The sequence below is a fragment of the Columba livia genome, chromosome 2, assembly GCF_036013475.1.
Source record: "Columba livia isolate bColLiv1 breed racing homer chromosome 2, bColLiv1.pat.W.v2, whole genome shotgun sequence".
NCBI classification, from domain to species: domain Eukaryota; kingdom Metazoa; phylum Chordata; class Aves; order Columbiformes; family Columbidae; genus Columba; species Columba livia.
The window spans coordinates 68,484,987-68,505,579 of record NC_088603.1 but is presented as its reverse complement, the minus strand read 5'-3'; the positions used below and the strand labels follow the sequence as shown (position 1 = coordinate 68,505,579).

Sequence of the window (20,593 nt, the reverse complement as noted above, 5' to 3'; positions counted from 1 at the left end):
ATTTGTCCAGTTTAATTCCCCCCATCCCCCCATCAGCAGTGCATTGTAGAGCGTTTGCCTTTATTTGTCACAATGTGGAAATGCACGCATACCCATCCAGGGCCATAAAACCCTCTGCAAACTTCCAGAGTTAACTCTTTATTGCATAACAAAACTTTCCATGTACAACTTTCAAACACTTTAAATGATGGTGCCACATGCACCAGAGGCACTGCGCACACACTGAGGTTGCCACCTCGGCAGGGCCGAGCAGGGCCAGAAAACATCAAACACTCATCGGCTCTTTTTTGGCCGATTACACAGAAGCGCTTGACAGATATCGCAGGCAACACCAAGGAGTTTTGGACTCTGAATTATTTATTTACGTATGAAAACTCCAACCACTAAACACTGTGTCAAGTAAATGCTGGGGAGGGCTCACTTTAACATCTGCGTGACCGCAAGCAAAGCAAAGGCAGCAGGGGAAGGTCCGTGCTGTGTTTAGGGGTGAGGAGCTGTGCCAGCATCTAACCCAGATGTGCTGTGGCTGCTCTGCCCCTGGGCAGCCCACAGGGGAGTGCTCGGCCCTCTCCTGCCTGCTGGCTCTGGCTGCTGCAGAGAGCACTCTGCTCTTCTCGGGCCTTGGCTTTTGGGGTTTATTCTATACAAGCAAGGCCAAACCTGGCACTGGTTGCAGAGGCCCTCCTGGCTCCAACAAAGAACTTTTGGTATAAAACAGATACTAGCAACTAGAAAGCAACAGCCCCCCAGGGTGGAGAGGTGGGAGGCGGTGATGGACAGATGCTATATGTACACTGGCCAAAAGCTGTAGCAGCAAGTCTGTTCAAGACAGTGGAGCTCAACAGGTATTACCTAGGGAGTGCTTGGTTCAGAAAACTCAATGTGTCCGTGACTGGAGAGCACCAACCCCCTGTCCCAGCACGGTGGGGCTTGGCTAATTGCTGCTGTGTTTCTTGCTCACCCCCATCCTTTCTCCCACTCTGTTGACTAGCTGAAAAGAACACACAGGCACACTTCATATGGGAAAAGCTCCTCCAAAGGTAAGCAGAGAGTCTTCCTGCCCCTGCTGACAACTCTCCACATTTACAGGGTGAGCTCATCCTACATTCACACACACACCCGTCCCCTGCAATGCCCTAAGGTGAGTACAAAGCTGCACGGCCAAAGCCCCTGCCCCATGGCTGATGGGGGTGAGGCAGCTGTGCTAATGAGCAGAGGGGGAGGCCTGCACTCACTGGATTCGTGCACTTGTTTCTTTCAGAGCAAAGAGACCTGCCTGGCTTGTGTGGCAGCCTGCAGGATGCTGGCTAAAGGCCCACTCCTTAAACAGGCTGGGCTTATGCCCATGAGGAGGTCTACAGGTGTGCTCCATGCAGTCACTTGGGCGTGAGCGAGGTTGCTGCCGTGCCAAGCACTCCCTCCCCAAGGAGCGTTCAGGTAAGCCAGGCTGCACGGGTACAGGGACCAGCCAGCCCACCCTGCACAACGTGCTGCAGCAAGGGGACTCCAGAATGAGGGTGGGTGTTTTACAAGTCCTTCTGTTTCAAGAAGCCAGAGATGGACTCACTCAGCAGGTATTGCTTTGATAATGTAACATGGCCCTTTTCAGCACCCTGCTTGTTGGGTTTTGGTACATTAAACCAAATCACTGCAGAGCCAGTGGGCTGAACCTCAACATTGCTCTTGAGTGCTCAACAGTTGCCTGGCTGGGAGAAGCAGGCATGAGCTCAGCCTACGGTGCAGATTGTCACATTCACAGTGTTCCTCTAGACAGGATGGGGTTGGGGTGGTAGGATTAAAGAAGACCAGTTCATGCACAATCACCCAACACTAAGCTTTTACGAATTACACTTCCCACAGAAGGACACCAAGTAACAAAGAACCTGGTTAAATGAGGTGAGGTAGATCCACAAATGGCACGTGGCATTTATCAGTAGTTGTGGTTTTTGCTGGGACCATCCTGGCAGGCATAGCGTGCCCTCTGCCCCCTCTCTGCCCCCTAGTTCCTTGCGAGAGTGGCAGTGGACTTGAGCAGGGCTCAGCACCTGGGGCTAAGTGAAGATTAGAGCAACTACTAGGGCATAGGACTGGGTGTTAAAGGAGGGCTCCAGCTCATCTTTTTTTTTGGTTTGTTTTTCCATTTTCCATCCTGTCTGAGAGCTGGACATGTGCAGTGTAAATGGTGAGCGCTGACATAGTTGGGGGTTATCCCTGAACAAAACCGGCATATAACGTGAGACAGGTGAGATGCAGCTGATTTCTCTCTCCCATTTGCTTTGGAGGGAGGAGAAGAAAACATGCTGCTTATCCAGATGACGGTAAGAGCTGCCATTTAGAAAAACCAAATACCTTAATTCAAAGCTTTATCAGTAATTATTTTTAGCATTAATGTCATTCACAGCCTGGAGATTTTGGGGGGACAAAATAAGATTAGCTTATCCGCACCCATTCCTATGAATCAGCAGTCAGTCAGAGGTAAGTGTGCAAGGGGAAGGAAAATGTGTGCCTAAGAGTGGCCCCAGGCCAGGCTGGCTGTGTAAGGGTGCAATCTGCCTGGAGAGGAGGCTCCACGCATGCCACACCTGTGGAGAGGCCGCCCCCCTTGTCCCCAGCGCCTGCCCTTCAGAAAAGAAACTGTTCCAGAGACATGTCATAAAGCTGCTCTGTTCAGTGTGCGTATGATCTTTTTTTAAAAAATGTTTACAAATATATATATTTTTACATATGTATATGTATTCTTACGTTCTGTTTAGAAATGTAGCTAAAAAAAAGTAGAAAAGCACTAGCGAGAGTAGGCGTGAGACCAGCAGACTGCTGCACTTCCCACGTGTGAAGGCACGAGTGTGGAGAGACAGCTCTGGTCAGGCCTGCAATGTGACGGTCTAACCCCACTCCTGACCAAGGTGTTCATTTGCCTTTGTACCCTAACCCTTTACTTCACATAAATAAAGGAACCGTGACCTCCTACAGCTGTACCAATGCAGAGTAGTAATACTGCCCGTTACTAATACTCTGGGCTTAGTGCAGGTAAGAGCAGGGTGTGGCCCACGTTGGGGTTTGTGATAAAGGAGCCTGGCAACTTCTTAACATGAAGCTTTCAGGCTGGAGGGAATAGAGATCCAATCTTTTGCTCTTAGGGCCTGCTTCTCTTCTACGTCCAGGTCACTTTATGGTATGTGCGTAGCACAAATGGTCCTTAAAGCCAGCACAAGCATCACCTGTGCTCACATTAAGGCCATTATTCACCTCCAAAGGAGAGAAAGGGGTCATACCATAATTAAGAATTATGTCCTATATGTTAAATGGAAGACATTTAGAATACCAGGCTATTTGGAAGACGTTCTGTGCTTTTTCTAATGTGCACAACATACTTCAAAATCAGCAGGGATCAGCCTGTGGCCTAGATTTGCTCCTCAGCATGGTCAGTTGCACCACTCCTTGTGCATGGCTTTTTGAGCAGTCCAGCATACAAATTTAATTCTAGAGTTTCTTTGCTATTCCTCTTCCTACAGATCACTCTTTTGCTTTTCAAAGGAAGCCTGCCTCTTTCCACAGGAAAGGAAAGTAAAGCTCTGAAGTACTGAAGTAACATCTGCTGTATTACAATCTCAGCAGCACTTTAAAGTAAGTGGCCAGGCATTATTAATTCATTGGTGCTCACTTTTACATCATTTATAACAAGCTACTGTGGTATTCATGTGGATGCAATGTGTATTTCCAAAGAAATTTCTTTGTGATTTATCAATTAATTAGCGGGCCATTACACTTTATTAAAGTGTTACCCAGAGTCTTAAACATTCATTACTGCCTTTAGAGCAAATGCTTTAACTCCATCTCAGCCTACCAGTGTCTTGCAATCAGGCTGTTCTGCCAAAAGCTCTATATTGCTTTTCATGGTGTCAAAGACTGCAGAAGAGTGGTACCAAATAACCAAAAGTAAATTTGATGCCTCTGGCCTCAGTCACCAGGCCACAGACAATGCATGTCGCAGCATTTTTATGTCTTTGTTAAATGCGTATGAACAGGCTAGGGAACAAGCAGGGCTGCAGAGAAGCCTCCCCTTGGTGGATTACTGTTGTTGAGTTTCAATGTCTTAAAAATCTGTTCACAGAGAGCAGGTAAAGGCAGGAACCCAAGTAATTCAATAACTGCATGCACGAAAAAGCAGGCAAGCTCTGAGCTTTTGTCTCCTGAATGATCTCCACGGATGGGGGCAAGGGGGACAGCACAAGTTGGCTACATTCAATGCCAGCTTCTCTGAAGAGGCAAAAAACATTGAATAGGGAGACTGAAGTAAGAATGGCAGAACCAGCCCTGTGAACTGAGAGTGAAAAAGATCTGGCATTTTTATCCTCACAGTAAGAAGTCGCCAGTAACCAGGCCTCATCCACTATCCACCTCTGGCACTCTGCAGGCTGGCAGCGATGCCACAAACATCTATGCTTTTGCCAGAACAAAAATGAGCAGAATTTGATTTTTGATTTCGCCACGCAATTCCTTGAATCTTTTTCTCTCCCAGCCTGCAATTTCAGGAGGATGCACCACCAAAAACTGTGGTAGCTGACAAGTCAGTCTTAAAAAAGGGAATGTGTGTGATGTGTGCAGGCATAACAGCCATGTCTGTATAAACCAATTCCTTGTTAACTGATGTTTCAGCAGCTATTTATCAGAGGGAGAAAAAAACGGGTGAAGAAATGTTGATCGAAAAATAAAATAGGCACAACAACAAAAGATGAGGCTATTGCATTTTGAACCAATGGCACTGGGTTAATAGCAAAGCCTTCCCCTTCCAAATCCCAGCCATAGCCCCTCCAATGGCTATGACGCTGCCATCCTGAGAGAGAGGAGAGTTTGCCACTAACAGAACACGGAGGAGAAGGCAAAACACAACAGCAGCCCTTCCTATTCCTCTCCTCCGCCCCTCTCTCCAGTTCCCCTCAGACCTGGGCTAAGAGAAGACCTGGCTGTGCTGCTGGGTGACTCTGATAAATGTTGTTCTCCTGCTCAGTTCCTTGAGTTTGGCAGCTCCCACGTAGGTGCAGGTGGAGCGCAGCCCGCCGAGGATGTCCAGGATGGTGAGTTCCACATCTCCTCTGTATGGTACCTCCACAGTTCTGCCCTCTGAAGCCCTGGAGAAGAGATTGGTTACTGCATTTGTGTCCAGAGGCAAAACATAATAGTGTGTTTACTGGAGCAATATGGAGCTCAATACTCTGTATGCTGCAGTTTACAAACATTGCCCCAGCTTTTTTGCTTGTTTCCCTGTTGCTTCTTGGTGCTCTCAAGCACTGAATGCTTCAGCTCCAGTCACCACCAATACTGGGAACTGGAGGCAGACAAATCTTGTAGATGCCCTGAAAGCCCATGAGTGTATGTATGGATCTGCCCCTTCCTTCCTTCCACTATCTGTCTGTAAGCAAGCCAAGCTTCCCGTTTATCCAAAGGTAAATTTGACCTTGAGAACTGCAAGGTTTGAAGTATAAGGAATGGCCAGGCTCAGGCAACTGGCAGAAATATTGGAGCTGGTTCTCAGCAGGCACCCCTCAGCACAGCTCTACAGAGGCTTCACAGCCCCCGGGCTCTGTCCCATGTCACTGACCAGACACTGTCTCCTACCTCTCATTCTCCAGAGCCCACAGAGATGGAGTAGGAAAACCTGTTATGGAAACCTGCTGCAAAGCTGTCTCCTGAAGCTACAGGTGAGCTACCACAGTTCAGAGCCAGACAAAAAGACCAGAAAAAACAACAGTGCTGTCAATACTGTCAAGTACGGGCACATGCCAGCACAGATTTCACTGTTCTCATAAGCACATCTGAAGAGCTAAATGATGGAAGAACGCAGGCAAATAACTTTCACTCCTTCCCCTTCAGCTTTTTCCAGCCTCATGCTCAGCAATTCCTGCAGCTGAGCTCCCCAGTCACCAGCAGATCTCACAGAATCATGGTATGTCCTGAACTGGAAGGGATCCACAAGGATCACCGAGGAGGCTTTAGAGCAAGCTTGTATTGCCCAGCATGCTGGCTTCTTTGGAGAGGTAGGTTTGGGGCGGGGGGAGGGAGTTGCTCTCTTTCTCCCCTACAAAACAGAGGCAGAAATCACGGCAGGGATCTGTCATTGTTGTAAATGTGGCTTTATTTACTTTTCCCTTAAACGAGTTGTCTAGGGAATAGGGCAAGAAAGAACGGGCGTGCCTGTTTGGAGGCAAATAATTAACAAATGCAACAGTGGCTATGTGGAGGTACTTCAGTGTGAGCATGGCTATATTTCACCTTGTTAGTTTAAATGTGAGGTCAAAGCCCTGGGGACACAATAAAGGAGAAGTGATAATATGCCATGTGAAAAAGGAACCATGATTAATCTTCCTACATCTGATGAGTAACTGACTCTTTTCTTGAAACTCTTAAAGAAACGCTGTAATAAGCAGCCAATGGAAAATGTATGTTCCACTGCCCTCACAGACTGCGCAAGGCTCACTGGTGTGTTGCATGGCCTGTGCTGCTGGGAGTTCACACACTTTTATTTTCAGCTCCAGTGCCATCAGAAGAGAAGGCCTGGACCACAAAACAACACAAGAGTAATGAAACTACCATTCTGCAGCTTGGTTTTTGGCCATGCCCACCTCCTCCAGTCAAAGTTGGGAGGTTCTGCTTGGCCTCTGGAAACCTTCCTGTGAGACTGAGAGACATCACACATCTGGGAATTGGGGAATCCAGTGCAAATTTTATCCACCAGATCCTGCTGTCTGAAGAGTTCTGCATGCTGTATTGGGCAAGAAAAGCAGGGTTTACTGCATTCGTGCATGACTGCCCATTCAGCTCATGCATGAGTGTCCAATTAATTTATGCATGAATGCCTCATGTGTTCAAACTTGAATGCCCCGTTAATTCATGCACAAGCAGCATGTGGGGCTTTAAGTTACAGTGTTTTGATATCAGGGAGCTGATTGCAAACATAAGCAGACGCAGTTACAGTGGTTCAGCAGACCTCCAGAGATGGGAACATCATTGCTCCCAAAAGTACAAACACTTGGAGGTCCTTTTTTCAGAGAAGAATTACAGAAATGTGGAACACTTACAGCCACTGCCCCTGGAAGATGTCCCTGTAGTGGCCGTGGTGGTGTTAGGAAGCTGGAATTTGTGGGATGCCACTTTTGGCTTTGGAGACCAAAACCTACAAAAGTGGTGAACACTAATGTCACAGCCCCAAAGCTCTGAGAGCTAGACAGCTGCTACTGCTCTTCTGGTATCATCTAAGCTGGTGTGATGTCCTGCTGATCAAGGAGTGACCTATATATACCATACCAGGGGAAGCATGCTGGAAGAGAGGTGTGAGCTTAACTTCACAGAAAATGCTGAGAGTTCAGTTTTAAGTTCATCCTTGAAAAAAAGTGTCAAAAAGGGCTGAAAGTTCTCCATGCTCCCACCCTACACATTGGGAATAAAAGATGTTCCAGATGGAAAAGGAGTAGTATAGGATGGAAGCGGGACAGAAATAACAGAGCTGTGAGTTAAGCAACTGTGACAGTGCACTGTCAGCAAGTTTGCTGATGACACGAAGCTGGGAGGAGTGGCTGACAGGCCAGAAGGCTGTGCTGCCATCCAGCGGGACCTGGACAGGCTGGAGAGTTGGACGGGGAAAAATTTAATGAAATATAACAAGGGCAAGTGTAGAGTCCTGCATCTGGGCAGGAACAACCCCAGGTTCCAGTATAAGCTGGGGAATGACCTGTTGGAGAGCAGTGTAAGGGAAATGGACCTGGGGGTCCTGGTGAACAGCAGGATGGCCATGAGCCAGCACTGTGCCCTTGTGGCCAGGAAGGCCAATGGCACCCTGGGGTGTATTAGAAGGGGGGTGGTTAGTAGGTCAAGAGAGGTTCTCCTCCTCCCCCTCTACTCTGGCCTGGTGAGACCCCATCTGGAATACTGTGTCCAGCTCTGGGCCCCTCAGTTCAAGGACAGGGAACTGCTGCAGAGAGTCCAGCACAGAGCCACAAAGATGTAGTCTGGTCCAGGGGTGGGGTCTGTGATAAGTATATAACTAAACTGTGATGTTAACCCCTGTAATGTGGTGCCCACGCTGGAGGAGTGACACTTCAGTAAGTGTACTGTCGCAAGATGAATCCCTACTGTCTGGTCCAAAGGGAGGAAGAGTGGAGTTTATAACTTATGTACATTAAGATTGTGAGGATGTTGAAAGGGTTCACAATGGATTAACATTCAAAGATATGTGCTTTGCAGAGGTGAGGAGTGCCGTATAGGCCATAAATTGCTGGGCTTACTGCATTCTTGTGTGACTGCCAAATTCATGCATGAGCACTGAACAAATCCATGCATAAGTGCCCAGTTAACTGTTGCCTAAGCATGCAATTAGTTCATGCCCATATATAACTTATGCCCAAGCAACTTGTTAGTACACACACACGTGTGCCCAACTTGTTAATGCATGGGCACACAGTTAATTTACATATAAGCACCCAATGGTTACACATATGGGTGCGGTGCTGGGCATATATGGTAGAGTTTGGCTGCCGGCATGACCTGTGTGGGAGAAGGCTGTGATCTGCTTCATGACAGTCACAGAGACAGTTCCACCTGGCTCTGATAACGGTGTGAACCACCAAGACTTCAGCCAGTCAGGGGAAGCACATAACACCTCTGCTCAAGTGTATTTAAGAAATAGCAGCAGCCACTGGGAGAGGAGACACACTTGAAGAGACATGCAGCTGGAGATGCATTCCCAAAAGGAGGTGCTCCATGCCAAAGGTGTGCACTCCCAAAGGGACAGTAGTAATAGTCTCTGGGTGATCCATGCCAAAGCAGGGGTGACCCATGATGAGCAGGCACAGTAAGAAAGAGTGGCAGACAGAAACCACTACACATGTGACCACTATGTCTTGTGCCACTCCCTTCCTCACTGGAGGAACTGGGACAGAGTGTGACCTGCGGTAAAAGGGTAGCTGAGAGATAGAGGGGCGAAGAGAGGTGTCTGGCTTAAGTGGATTCTGGAAGAGGGGGAAGAAAGGCGTTTGCTTATGCATTTAATTATCCAGTGATTTGAAGTTTGTGTGAGTTGGCAATAAAGGAAACTAAGCAAAAAATCCCCATGTCAAGACTGTTTTGCCAGTAACAAATGCCTGTGTGCTGGCTGTGCATGGATTACAAGGGGTGTCACAAAAGCTGGCACATTTGGCAGAGGGCTGCATCAGCAAGTCGGCAGAAACTGTTGAGGGATTTGCAGCTCTGACATCTCTCCTGGAGTTATGACCCAAAATGAATCTTTTCTCAGAAAAGAAAGGTGAAGATGGAACAACTGGGACTTCCAACAGCTGGGAAAGGTGTGTTCACATGCTCTCAGCAAAGATTCTCTGTCTCTCACTAGCCAGGGAATGGTGACCAGAAAGGAAGAACTATTTGCTTTAGATTTTTCACTCAGGGTCCAATCTGCAGTGTGCCACGTAACTCCTGGCCAGCTCAAGCCTGCTGCTGGCATGGAGAGATGTGCGTAGTGGGTGGGAATCCTGGTAGGGTGGATGGGGTGAAGCCCTGGGATTATGCTCTGTGAGCCCACCAAATGTGAGTCAGGAGCGAGGGGTCAGGCTGCCCTGGCCTGAGGCAACCATGGAAGTGGAGCATTTACGAAGTGGCAGAAATTGGGGGCAGGTCTTCCAGGCCATCATTTGGGACACAGAAAAAGACAGTAAGTAGCAGCCAGCTGCTGGTGCTATTCTGCCTCTGTGGCACAAATTCTACCCTACAGCTACTATGAAGTGCCAAAACTCAGTAGCAACTGTGAATTGCTGAGTGACCACAGCAGAACTGTGGTGTTCACACAAAACCTGTGAAATCTCAGAAGGGTTAACAAAAGCAAATTGGCTCTAACTGAACAATACTGCCTGTGGTCTCTGTTCCTGCTTGCCTTCTTTCTTTTCTCCCATAAAAGCAGCTTAATAATTGCCTTCCAGAAATTCCCAGCTCTGATCTGTGTTCCTCATGGAAGGAGGTAAAAATAAACCAATACATAAATGACATAAAAGTAATGAAACTGGGTACACAGATTTCATACAAAATTAAATGGGATCAACTTGACATATTCATTACAAAAACAATTACTCTCATGACTTTATTCCCTGCTACAGCCACCTCAATTTTAGGCTACAGCATGTCAATTTTAATTCAACTGTTTTCTGGAGGCTCAGAGTCTCCAGCCAAAATGTGTAATTTTGAGAAGAGGAAGTTAAGTGACAAGCTGTCTGATTCTGCGGGGGGCTGACCACACTGCGCTCCCCACTGTTTGAATAAAACATTGTGAGTGCTCGGGCTCTTCCAAAGGCAAAACAGCTTATTGGGGTCACCAATACAGATTTACAGCTGGGCTTTTAAAATGCACATAGAGAAGCTTCACTGACTTGACCCATTTGGGGTATGCAGCATTTAAAATGCTGAGTTAGAATCCTTTTGGTTCAAGTTTGCTGTAAGCTAAACTAGTGAGTGACTAAATTTCATGTAGCTTTTCCTACAAGAGTAATTAAAAGCCAAGCCTTGCCCTCTTTCCAATTGTCCCTTCAATGCCCAGCACATTTACAGTGCTGCATAACCAACTGTTGCTATTTTTACACTACAGTGACACTCATTGTGCTGGGACAGGCCAAGCAAGACCAAGACTAAGGCTGGTATGGTCAGCTCTGAGTTGTGGTGCAACATGAACAAGATGAGAATCAGCTCCCTCACAGTTAACAACCAAGACTCACAGATTTAACACCTGGAGCTGTTGTAGCGAGCTGCAGACTGGGGCTCCTTCCACGTTACATTTTAGTGGCACAAAACGGCAGTAACTCAAGAGGGACTAAAAATTTCAGATGGTGCTCCCACTGCCTTGTTGCTGAGGTTTCAGAACTTCATCCCCAGGGGACTCTAACACCAGGATGCAAATAAAAACACAGCTATGAAAAAAGCAGAATTTGTGTAGCATTGTCAAAAAGGAATTGAAAGCGTCTAGACTGAGCCAAATACAGCACCTTTCTGTACATCCTTTATTCCTACAAGACATAAGACTTGTACTATATCTCATTTTTAAGGAGGACCTGTGTCAACTAATTCTTCTGCTGGCTAAAAATTTTGTTGCCAGATCACACAGACAGCTAACTAGGTGGAGCAGAGCTTAATAGCTGCCTTAGTCCTTTGGCCCACTGGACAGCAAGCTTTCTCAAACCTTTCTTGCAACTTTCACTAGCTCTGTGGTGGCCAGGCCCTAAATGACTATGCTGCACAGAGATCCATGCAGCATGCTTGTGCTGCTCTGTGTTCTGTCATGGAGCTGCCATTAACCGCCTGCCTGACCAGCATCAGGCCTTTCCATCGCTCCAGCTGACACAAGCAGAGGGTAGCATGGGACAGTGAGTTATCGTAATACAGATAAAAGGTTGCCAGCACCTCTATGTCACTGGCAGTTGCCACTTTTAAATTATGAGGTAACTACCAGCACTATCTACTCAGACCATTTGTTCAGAGGTTTTGATGACAAGCAGATTTCGCTGGGGGACAAAAAAGGTCCCAAAACTGTGCACTGCTTCTGGGAACTGGCATATGAAGCCAGAGGGAATCAAAGCTCAGACGTATGGAGCACATCTTTCTGGTGCACTGTTTAAGCTTGTCTCAGATGCAGATAGATTCCTGTGCAGCTCTTTCTTCTGCAAATAAGCACTTGTGCTTGAAAACAAAAGCACAGCCTACAGTGCCAAAAGAGCTTTGCAAGCCAGCCAGGTGGGGAGCCAGTCACACAGGTTGCTTCCCTAAGCAATCTACTGGTGTCCTGGTTTTGTTGAAAACAAGACCAGTTTCTCTTTTAGTGAATATTCCTTTCAGCTAAGTTCTTCTAAGTAACTGCAGTTTTCTGAATTTGAATGCATGTGTTTGCAGACAGGAGCTGAAAACGTAAATGGTATGCAAGGTCACTGATAAAAATGCACATCTCATAAGTGAGAGGGGCATATTTGCAAGGAGGGGTGAAGAGAACAGGTGACTAAAATTGACTGAGTATTCCATTCCATCCATGTCATACATAAAAGTGGGAGGTCCCAAGGGTCTCGCTCTCTTTGACTGTGGCTGGCACCTGAAGAGGACCCTGCCTGCTGTCTCTGTGATCTGAGGCCTGGCTCCAGACCCTGAATCCCTGAATCCAGTTCCGGTCTGCTGCAGAGTCCAGCCCAGGACTTCTGAGTGCCTGCCCTGCAGCTGCTGGAGCTGGCTGAGCTGCCCCAGGAAACTCAAGATTTGTTTTGTATATTTTGTATTATTTTCTCTATTTTATTAGTACCATTAGTAAAGCATTTTTAAACTTTTTTCCAACTTGCAAGTCTCTCTCTTCTCTTTTCCTCCTATTCTCTTTCCTTGGTGTGGAGGGCTGGGTGGGTGGGGGGCCCAGTTAAGAGAGAGCATCTGCCATGGTTTATTGTCACCCTGCAGTAAACACTGACAGATTGATTGGCGTCCAATGTGGGGCTCAAAAGCATTAAAATCTGGCACAAGAAGGGGTAAAATTTGGAGATTTTGGTGTTCTTGCTGCTGTGATGTACTTTGAATTTTCTTGGCACAGTGCCAACTCATAGGGTTGAGATACAGGTCTGTGTGCTTTGGACATTATCTAGTAGTATTAAAGTAGATTGAATTACATTGGTTTAAAGATGCTGTGGCCTAAGCTGTGTCAGTTACTCTCCACAGTGTGTTCTGCAGTACCTTATTTGTGCTGGGCATATTTCACTAATAGGTTCATGCATTTTATTACATCTGGAAACTGGACAATGGTGACAATTTTACTGTGTGGCTTGGCACTGATAATGAATTTATACACATTATTGTTGTATCTAGAGAAACCTCCAGTAGAGATTAAAGAGAAATACACCTATGTGTTTTCTAATTGGATGAGCCAATCTATAGAAAAGCTGACTAACAATACCTTTTCCTTTTACATTGGGACAGATTACAGATGTTTTTGAGAGCTTTGAATACCCCTGGAGCTTTGATCGTACTTTGTTGGTATTGTCAGGTTTGCTGAATGTGTGTCAGTTCGTGCTAGTGATAAGAGAGACGAGGTTAAAGAGGATTGTGTCTTTTTTTACTCCTGGGACTTACGTGGCATCTGCTGAAGCCTCAGCAAGACACACAGTTGGCGGCTCCACACAGAGCAAGGCAGCAAAAGCTACGGCTACAGTGCCCATAGCCACTGCCCCCCCGACTGCTGCTTCTTCAGCCTCAGCAACTGCCAAGGCACCTGCAGCTCCCACACAGAGCAAAGCTGCCAAAGTCACTGCCCCCCCAACTGCACACATTGTTGCTTCTCCAGCCTCAAAGACTAACAAGGCAACTACTGTACCACCCCCACACTGTGCACCACTGCTGCTGCTGCAACCACAGCAGCCACTGTAATTATGCCAATGCTGGTGACAGTCATTTAGACTCTGGAAATAAATCAAGAGATGGTGAGCCCATGTCAGCATCAGTTGCTGGTTGTAAGAGAGTCACAAGAAGGACTACTCGTGTTGCAGAAGATGGCCAAGGGGTATCATCAACACAAGGAGGAGAGGAAGTGACCACTCGATCCTTTTCTACAAGTGAGCTGAGAGATATGCAAAAAGACTTCAGTCATCATGAAGGTGAGAATGTTAGATCTTGACAAAACTCATCACAAGCTTTTTTGTCCTTGAAAAACTCTTTACTATCATGTCTCATCCCTATGTCCAACTGATTTTCTTTTCCTCAGGACTCATCCTCAGAAAGTAGTATTGAACCAGACTGTGTCTAGTAGGCACAGACTATCAGTTAAGTGTGGCGTCCACAAGCTCTCAGTTTCCCCATTTTCACATAGGCTTCTCTTTCAATGAGCCTAGGTTTTCTGCCAGATCAGGAAAGCTAAAGGCTTCTCTCCTGCACAACATCTACCACTAGCCTTCCTTAGTCTCCAGCAATTATTGCAGTCTAGGTGCTCATAATAAATACCTGGGGGAATTTAGGCCAAAAGCGACAAGTCTTACCACTTTGTAAAGTGCTAGGTGAACTAGTGAACATTTTTATGGTACATTTTAACTCTTCAGAAATCTCAGACAAAGACCACGACAAGAGCCAATGTCAGGGTGAAGGACAAGAGGCAGGATCAAAGATGCCTTCTATCTAGCATGATGTATGGGATTGCCATGGTTCTGTCTATCAGCATGCCTCTGTGTCAAAGTGTGAGTTGCGTTTTGTTTTGTGGATTCCATTCCACTTCACATTCTGCACTGTCACTTTCACAGTGCTGCACCTCTTACTCACGGCAGCAGCTGGACATACTGGGATGAACCCACATGCTGGAGTAGTTGTAGCAGAACAAGGGCAAGAAAACCCATCAATCCTGAATATCTGAACAGTAGGTAAGATCACTGGCTCCAAGACCCAAACAAACAGCAGCTTATCAGATGGGACCAGAGTCTCAAGCTACCTCAAAAGAGGAGAAGAATCAAAAGGGACCCCTCAATAAACCAGTGTATACTGTAAGACAGGAAACATTCTCTAACAAAGTATACATGAACCATGCTACAGGCAGTGATGGTACCTGCCACTAATAAGAGAGAGAGGTTTTCTCGAGTCATCTCTTTTGTCAAAAAGTCAAAATTCTCAGTGCATTCTGGAGTAAAATAGCAATGGACAAGAGATTCCTTTGCAAGGCCTGTCTTCCCCTCTCCCCTGCTGAAGATTTTAGCTTAAAACCTAAGCTCTCACATGCTGCATGAATTGGAGCTACTCTGGTGCTCTGTTACCCAAAAAGGGGTGGGAAATATGTACAGAAGGATTCTGCTGCCTAAGAAGACTGCTCAACAAACATGGGACTCGAGGCTACTGCCCTCATTAGTGTTACAGCTCTAAATGAACTCCCTACTGGGGAAACCCTAGCTGAGCTTTGCCAATTGACCAGGCATCCACTTTTTGCAAACAGAAGGGGGCATATGGACCAGGAGGAACCCATACACCAACCACCAGGACACCCAACTTGGATAAGCAGAGAGCCAGAAACTGCAGTTTGGTATGCCATGTTCCAGTATTTAACTCATGCACATTCCGAGAGACCCATAAGTCAGAACAGTGCCTAACAACTTCCCAGACCACTGGTGCTGCAGTGACATAATGTTGCACTGGCTCCAACCACATGAATATGGTTGCTCTCTCTCTTGATAGTCACCCCCAGTTCCTTATCCCTGTCTCCCCCTTGATGTCAGCCCTCCCTCAAATCTGCTGTCGTAAGTGTTGGTAACAGCTTCCTAAACGGGAACAGAGGCATGGACCTGTTTCTAACAGATGCCTTTTGCACAGTTCTGCTCCAGAAATTACTGGATAGCCGGCTCACTGCAACTGAGCCTGTGTGGAATTCATACCTGTATTCAGCAACACCTCCTGAATGCTTCTTCATGGCTGTATCAGAGCTCATTCCATAGAAGAGTTTCACCTTCTTGCCATTCTTTTCTATAATCTCTCCAGCACACTGGTCATGGCCCGCAAACATTCCTCCAAGCATGACAAAATCAGCACCGGCTCCTGTGATCAGCAAAGTGACAGGTAAGGAGGCAGGGAAGGGAGAAGAGGCTGAAAGACAATGCAAGAACACAGTGGCCTCCAAAACCAATAGCCAGGCCTAAATAGTTCCGTACAGAGAGTCCCCTCCTGTAATACATGCAGCAAACTTGCAATAAATGCTTTACTGAAGAACTGACACATGCTGAATTGTATTTCTCTGGTATTCAAAATGCAAAGAATCCTCTCCTGTTGTGATGACAAAGATATAGATTACTCCCCTCCACCACACATGCTTTATTTTCAAATTCAATTTTAACCCTTTACTCATACAGTATCTGAGCACAGTTCCTTATTAACTACTGTTGTGAGTGCAGTACTCATAAGCCCTAATTCCCAGGGCTAAGACCTTTTGAGCTCAGTGCTGTACAGAGAAGACAGCTACTTCAAGACCTTTCTAGGCTACAAGCTGTGAGTAGGAATGTATCCTGAAGGAAGGCATACTCATGAATATAATGTACTCCTTCCAAGACTGACATAAAACAAGCCATCAGCCACATGCATTCAGTGTAGGTCTACGTGATCCCTTGTCCAAGAGATCTGGATGGGTCTGCATTTGGTTCCTGTTGTTTAAAATCTCTGGGCTAAGGACCATCACCCCTGGGTTCTGCGGTACTCAGTGTGTACCACAAAGGAGGCCTAACTCATAGCTACAACTCCTAAATATGTTCCAGATACTGAATAACAACACTGAATACTCAATAATACCTGTTCAGTCTGTCCATCTCCCTTGGCTTTGCAATTCATGAAGTCAGTTCCACTGGAGCTAAGATCAGGAAGACGGTTTTTGGAATCACTCTTGATTTTCTACTCTGATTTCAAATATTTCCAGCTGGGCTGAAACTACTCCACCAGCAGCTTTTGCTGTGATATTCTGGCATATCTTGTCTTGCTTGGAAAAGTTTGGCTTTTACTCTTTTATGAGCCTGTGGTGACCCATCCCTGAAACAAAGCACTTTCCTGTTCAGACTCTCTGCTTCTTCAGTGTTTATGTGTCAGAACAGGCCCCCCCTCTGCTCAGCTTCTTCACAGAACTGGCAAAAAAACAGGGCTATAAACCTCACTTCACAGAAAGCAGATGAGCCCAAACTAACCACACCCTGTTATGAACATGTCCGAACTCTGGGGAGATCCCAGGCTAGGTAAAGTCTGGAATTAGGATTTGCTCCGATCTCTTTCACTATCCAAACAATAACCTTGAAATCCAAAGACTAAGTTAAATCATTATCCAGTCTGCTCAGCTTCTGCCATCTGTTGAGAAGACAAACCTGAATTTGGGAATATTTTGATCTCAGAATACATGGCAACTGTGGAGTGCACACTGGTTTATAAAAGCCAGTTCCCTCCTTCCACCCCTTTGCCAAAGAGCAGACCTAGCAGCGACGCCTGGGAGCAGAGCACCCAGCTGCTCTGCTGATCTCACCTCCCTTTGCCCAGTTGTTGTTTGAAAGGAACAATATGTCCGTGGTAAAGCGATATTAAAAATGAGGCTTGTGCAAAACTGCTGAGCACATCACAGGCAATATTTATAGCCAGGCACCCATTCAGGCATCTTATCATGCCAGCTCCCTGGCAGATTTTTCCTGAGCTTTCTTGTTTCAGGTGGCTGAGTTTTAAAGCCTCAGTTTGAGTCACATCTGATACTACTATTAACCTGCCAAAAACGAAGGGACCGCTCATCCTCTTTTAAGACATTCTTAATTACTGGTGAGGAGTTCCTGTTGTTGCCTGGCACAATCTTGCTCCACCTTTGCAAAACATAAGTGCCCTGGGAAGTCTAGTTTATGTCCCCTTTATGGGTAGAAGAAAACATGAGGAAGGAGGGACGGATTTGCGATCAAGGTTTCAAGGAGGGGCTTTGAATAAGTCACAGGCTTGCCAAAGGACACACTGGACTCTTTGCTTTGTCAATACTATCCTCCCGATTCCCAGTTCTAGTCTTGTCTCTGGTTATGGGTCTCATAGTCTCCAAATTATTAATGCAAAACAGTCACATGAAATCTACACTTCAGAATCACAGAATTTGGTTCCTGTGCACTTAAATGTCTATTTATTATTTTTCTTTTGATTGCGTATTTTGGGAGGAAAGCAAGTATGTTTGGATTACAGGATTGAAACACATCCAACTTGAGTAACTTCTGCAAACTACAACATAATTCATCAAGCTCTTCCAGAAGAGAGCAGCCATGTCACAGCAGACACAGCATGTCTAAACACTGGAATGACACATGCTTACTGCCCTACAGCTCCGGCAATGACAAGCTTGCATTAGATATATTTTTCCAGTGCTCTCCAGAACTTTCCACCCTGCTTCAGTGTTGCAAATATGTCTGAAAGTTTCAAGTCTGTTCCACTGCTTTTCTACCAGTTAACATCCAACCAGGAAGCTCTGGTTTTTAGCATGGTCTTTCTTCATTTCTGCATGATGTTCCATGTGACATTTGCAGCACCCACCTGCAGTCTTTCATTTTCAAGTACAGATAGACAGCGTGCCATTATTTTAGATTGTAGGAGACCAGGAACACCTGGCAACAGCCCCCCAGATAATACAGGATGGGATGGGGTGTGTTGCATACAAGCATCACAGCTCACCCAGAGTTTGGTAGATCTGTCCTCTCTCTACACAATGACACTTCAATGCACTGATGCTGGGGAGGCCTTCGCTGCATATGGGTTGATTTTGCTCATTAGCACTTCTCAGTGGCTTCTCTTTCAAGTGATTACAAAACATGTGTGCTGACGTCAGCCCAATCTTGCAGCACTCACACATTTCTGCTGTATCTGGATGGAGTCCCTCAGACGTCTTTTGTACACCTGATAATACAAGTTACCGATAACCAGATAGGCTCTGCACAAATTCAGCTGGAGTCAGCTTGGATCTGTAGCCTGAGCAGCCCTCCAGACAGATGCAGTGTAAGTTTGCCTGGACCACAGCTCACCCTGGAATCAACATTCACCTGTGCTCCGGCTGAGCCTGCGAGCATTTGCAACAGCAGATGCACACACACAGCTATTGAAAACATGAAAAAAAAAAGCCTGTATGATCTGTTACATATATTTTGGAATCAGTATATGTCCCCAGTTGACCTTTCCACTCAATTTTTCCTTTCTTTTACTTCCCTGCTCCTCTATCTCTTCTCACCACTGCTGTAAGGAGCAGCAGTGTTGTGTTTAAGATGTTGGCATAGGATTCAAAAGGCACATTCTGTTCCTATCTGTGTCACAAAAATGTATGTGACCTCATGCAACTGAACTCAGTATTTCTGTGCTTTGACTTATCATCTTTAAAAAAGGAGACAGTAGTGCTTCTTTGGGGCATTCTCAGAAACATGTTCATATTATCAGCCTTTCCAAAGGTGCAATTATGTGAGCTATCCAAGAGCCCAACACAAAGTTATTCGATGCTTTCTCTCATTTCTGCATCAAAACCCCTCTTTTCTTCTTAATCAACCTACATCTTTTCCACTATCATCTCCAATATCCGGATGGCAGCGACATCTTCAGTTTCCCAAATCCATCCAAAGTTCCCATCCAGCCATTCCAGAATTCTAGCAATCTCTCCCAAAGTACCTGTAACTCCTGCATTTTTGTCCCCCAACTTTAGACTACCTTGTTTCCCCTGTCAAAACGCCCTGTCTGACTCCTGACACCAGTCAGTGGTGTCACCTGCCACTTGTAAAGCCTCTCAGCATCTCCTTCATGGTTCTTCACAACTCCTCACTTGCACTCAGTACCCTCTACTCCTTCTGTGCCCACGAACTTGCCTCCTCCAGTCACATCTTCAGCCGTTTTTCAATGCTAGTCTTCACATCTGGGACTCCCTTACACTTTTTATGATTCAGATGGCTCTTGTGTCACTGCTTTATAATGAACACATCAACATCCCGTTTGTGAAGACTTCACAATGACTCATCAAAACCAGATAGCATAATCATTTTAACCTAAAGTCCCCTCTGTGTGCCTTGTGTCCATGCTATGTCCAGGCCTCCTATCCTCAGGTGAAACTGTACATCTGTGTGTTTTCACGCACAGTTTCTGCTATCCAATATATTTATGTAACTCCTTGCCCCAAAGAGGCTCTCAGCAAGTGCAGAGGTCTGTGCTAGACAATTCAGTATCGGTATCGAGGCTTTGGCCTGTAGAAGCTGGGCATGGAGGCTATCTTCTACGTGGCTTACATAGTTAATCACCTCAACAGCATTCAATAAACACCAATAATAATAACAATATCTAGAAGCTTATTTTGCCACCCACCTTTAACTAATGCACACCTGGCTCCAGCTAGTCAGATGTTGACAGTACGTCTATCTCAATTATATGTAACCAGATATGGTAAATTTATTGCCTCAGGGTAATCTCTATCAGTTCCAGCCCTGTACCTGTGACACAAGGGTCAGACTGATCTGTCTGGCCTACTGTCAGGGTAGAACTACTGCCTGTATAATCTCAGCTTTCTGATGCTCCTCTGTCCCAGGGAGAACTCGTGGTAGCCTTCAAACACATACCACTGTGAATCCCAGCACCTCCTGACAATCAGCAAGGCCAGAATCTGCCCTTTCACAGGTTTCATGCAAGTTTCTGTTCAGTTAGCCCAAAGAGACAACAAGGACCCTTCAGACTTGCAATAAATGTCACAAAGGAAAACACTTCAAACACTTTGAAGTTGGTTCTTGTTGTTCTAACTTCTGGAAACACTGTTGTTGAAGAAAGACCTTTTCCACAGGCCAGGTTTCTGTGCAGGCAGATGGGAATGCAGTGAGGTCACAGTCCCAGTTCACAAGCTCTCAACAACAATGCCAGCAATAATCAGCGAAGTGATGGAGCCAGCAAAAGCCAGGCAGAACAAAGGCCTCATTGCAGGCAGCATGATGTCAGCAAGGGCTGGGCTGAGTGGGGTGTTTTTTTAATACAGCTTTGTTGTCAAAGAGGGTGGATGCCACTGTTCACCTATGTCAGAATCCCCCAACTGGAAGTATCTATTCCCCATGTCACATTC

General features: G+C 46.1%; 1 protein-coding gene across 2 annotated transcripts in view; it reads right to left on the bottom strand.

Annotated features, from left to right (window-relative positions):
• Positions 1-122: 122 nt before the first annotated feature.
• The window catches only part of GMPR (guanosine monophosphate reductase), a 47,858-nt gene continuing 27,387 nt past the window's right edge, over positions 123-20,593 (bottom strand). For both annotated transcript variants that reach the window (XM_065052384.1, XM_065052383.1), the window contains 2 exons: positions 15,402-15,561; positions 123-5,129 (listed from right to left, as the gene is read on the bottom strand). In XM_065052384.1, the coding sequence (XP_064908456.1) occupies positions 4,949-5,129; positions 15,402-15,561 (341 nt within the window). In that variant the 3' untranslated portion in view covers positions 123-4,948. The remainder of the gene's footprint in view (positions 5,130-15,401; positions 15,562-20,593) is intronic.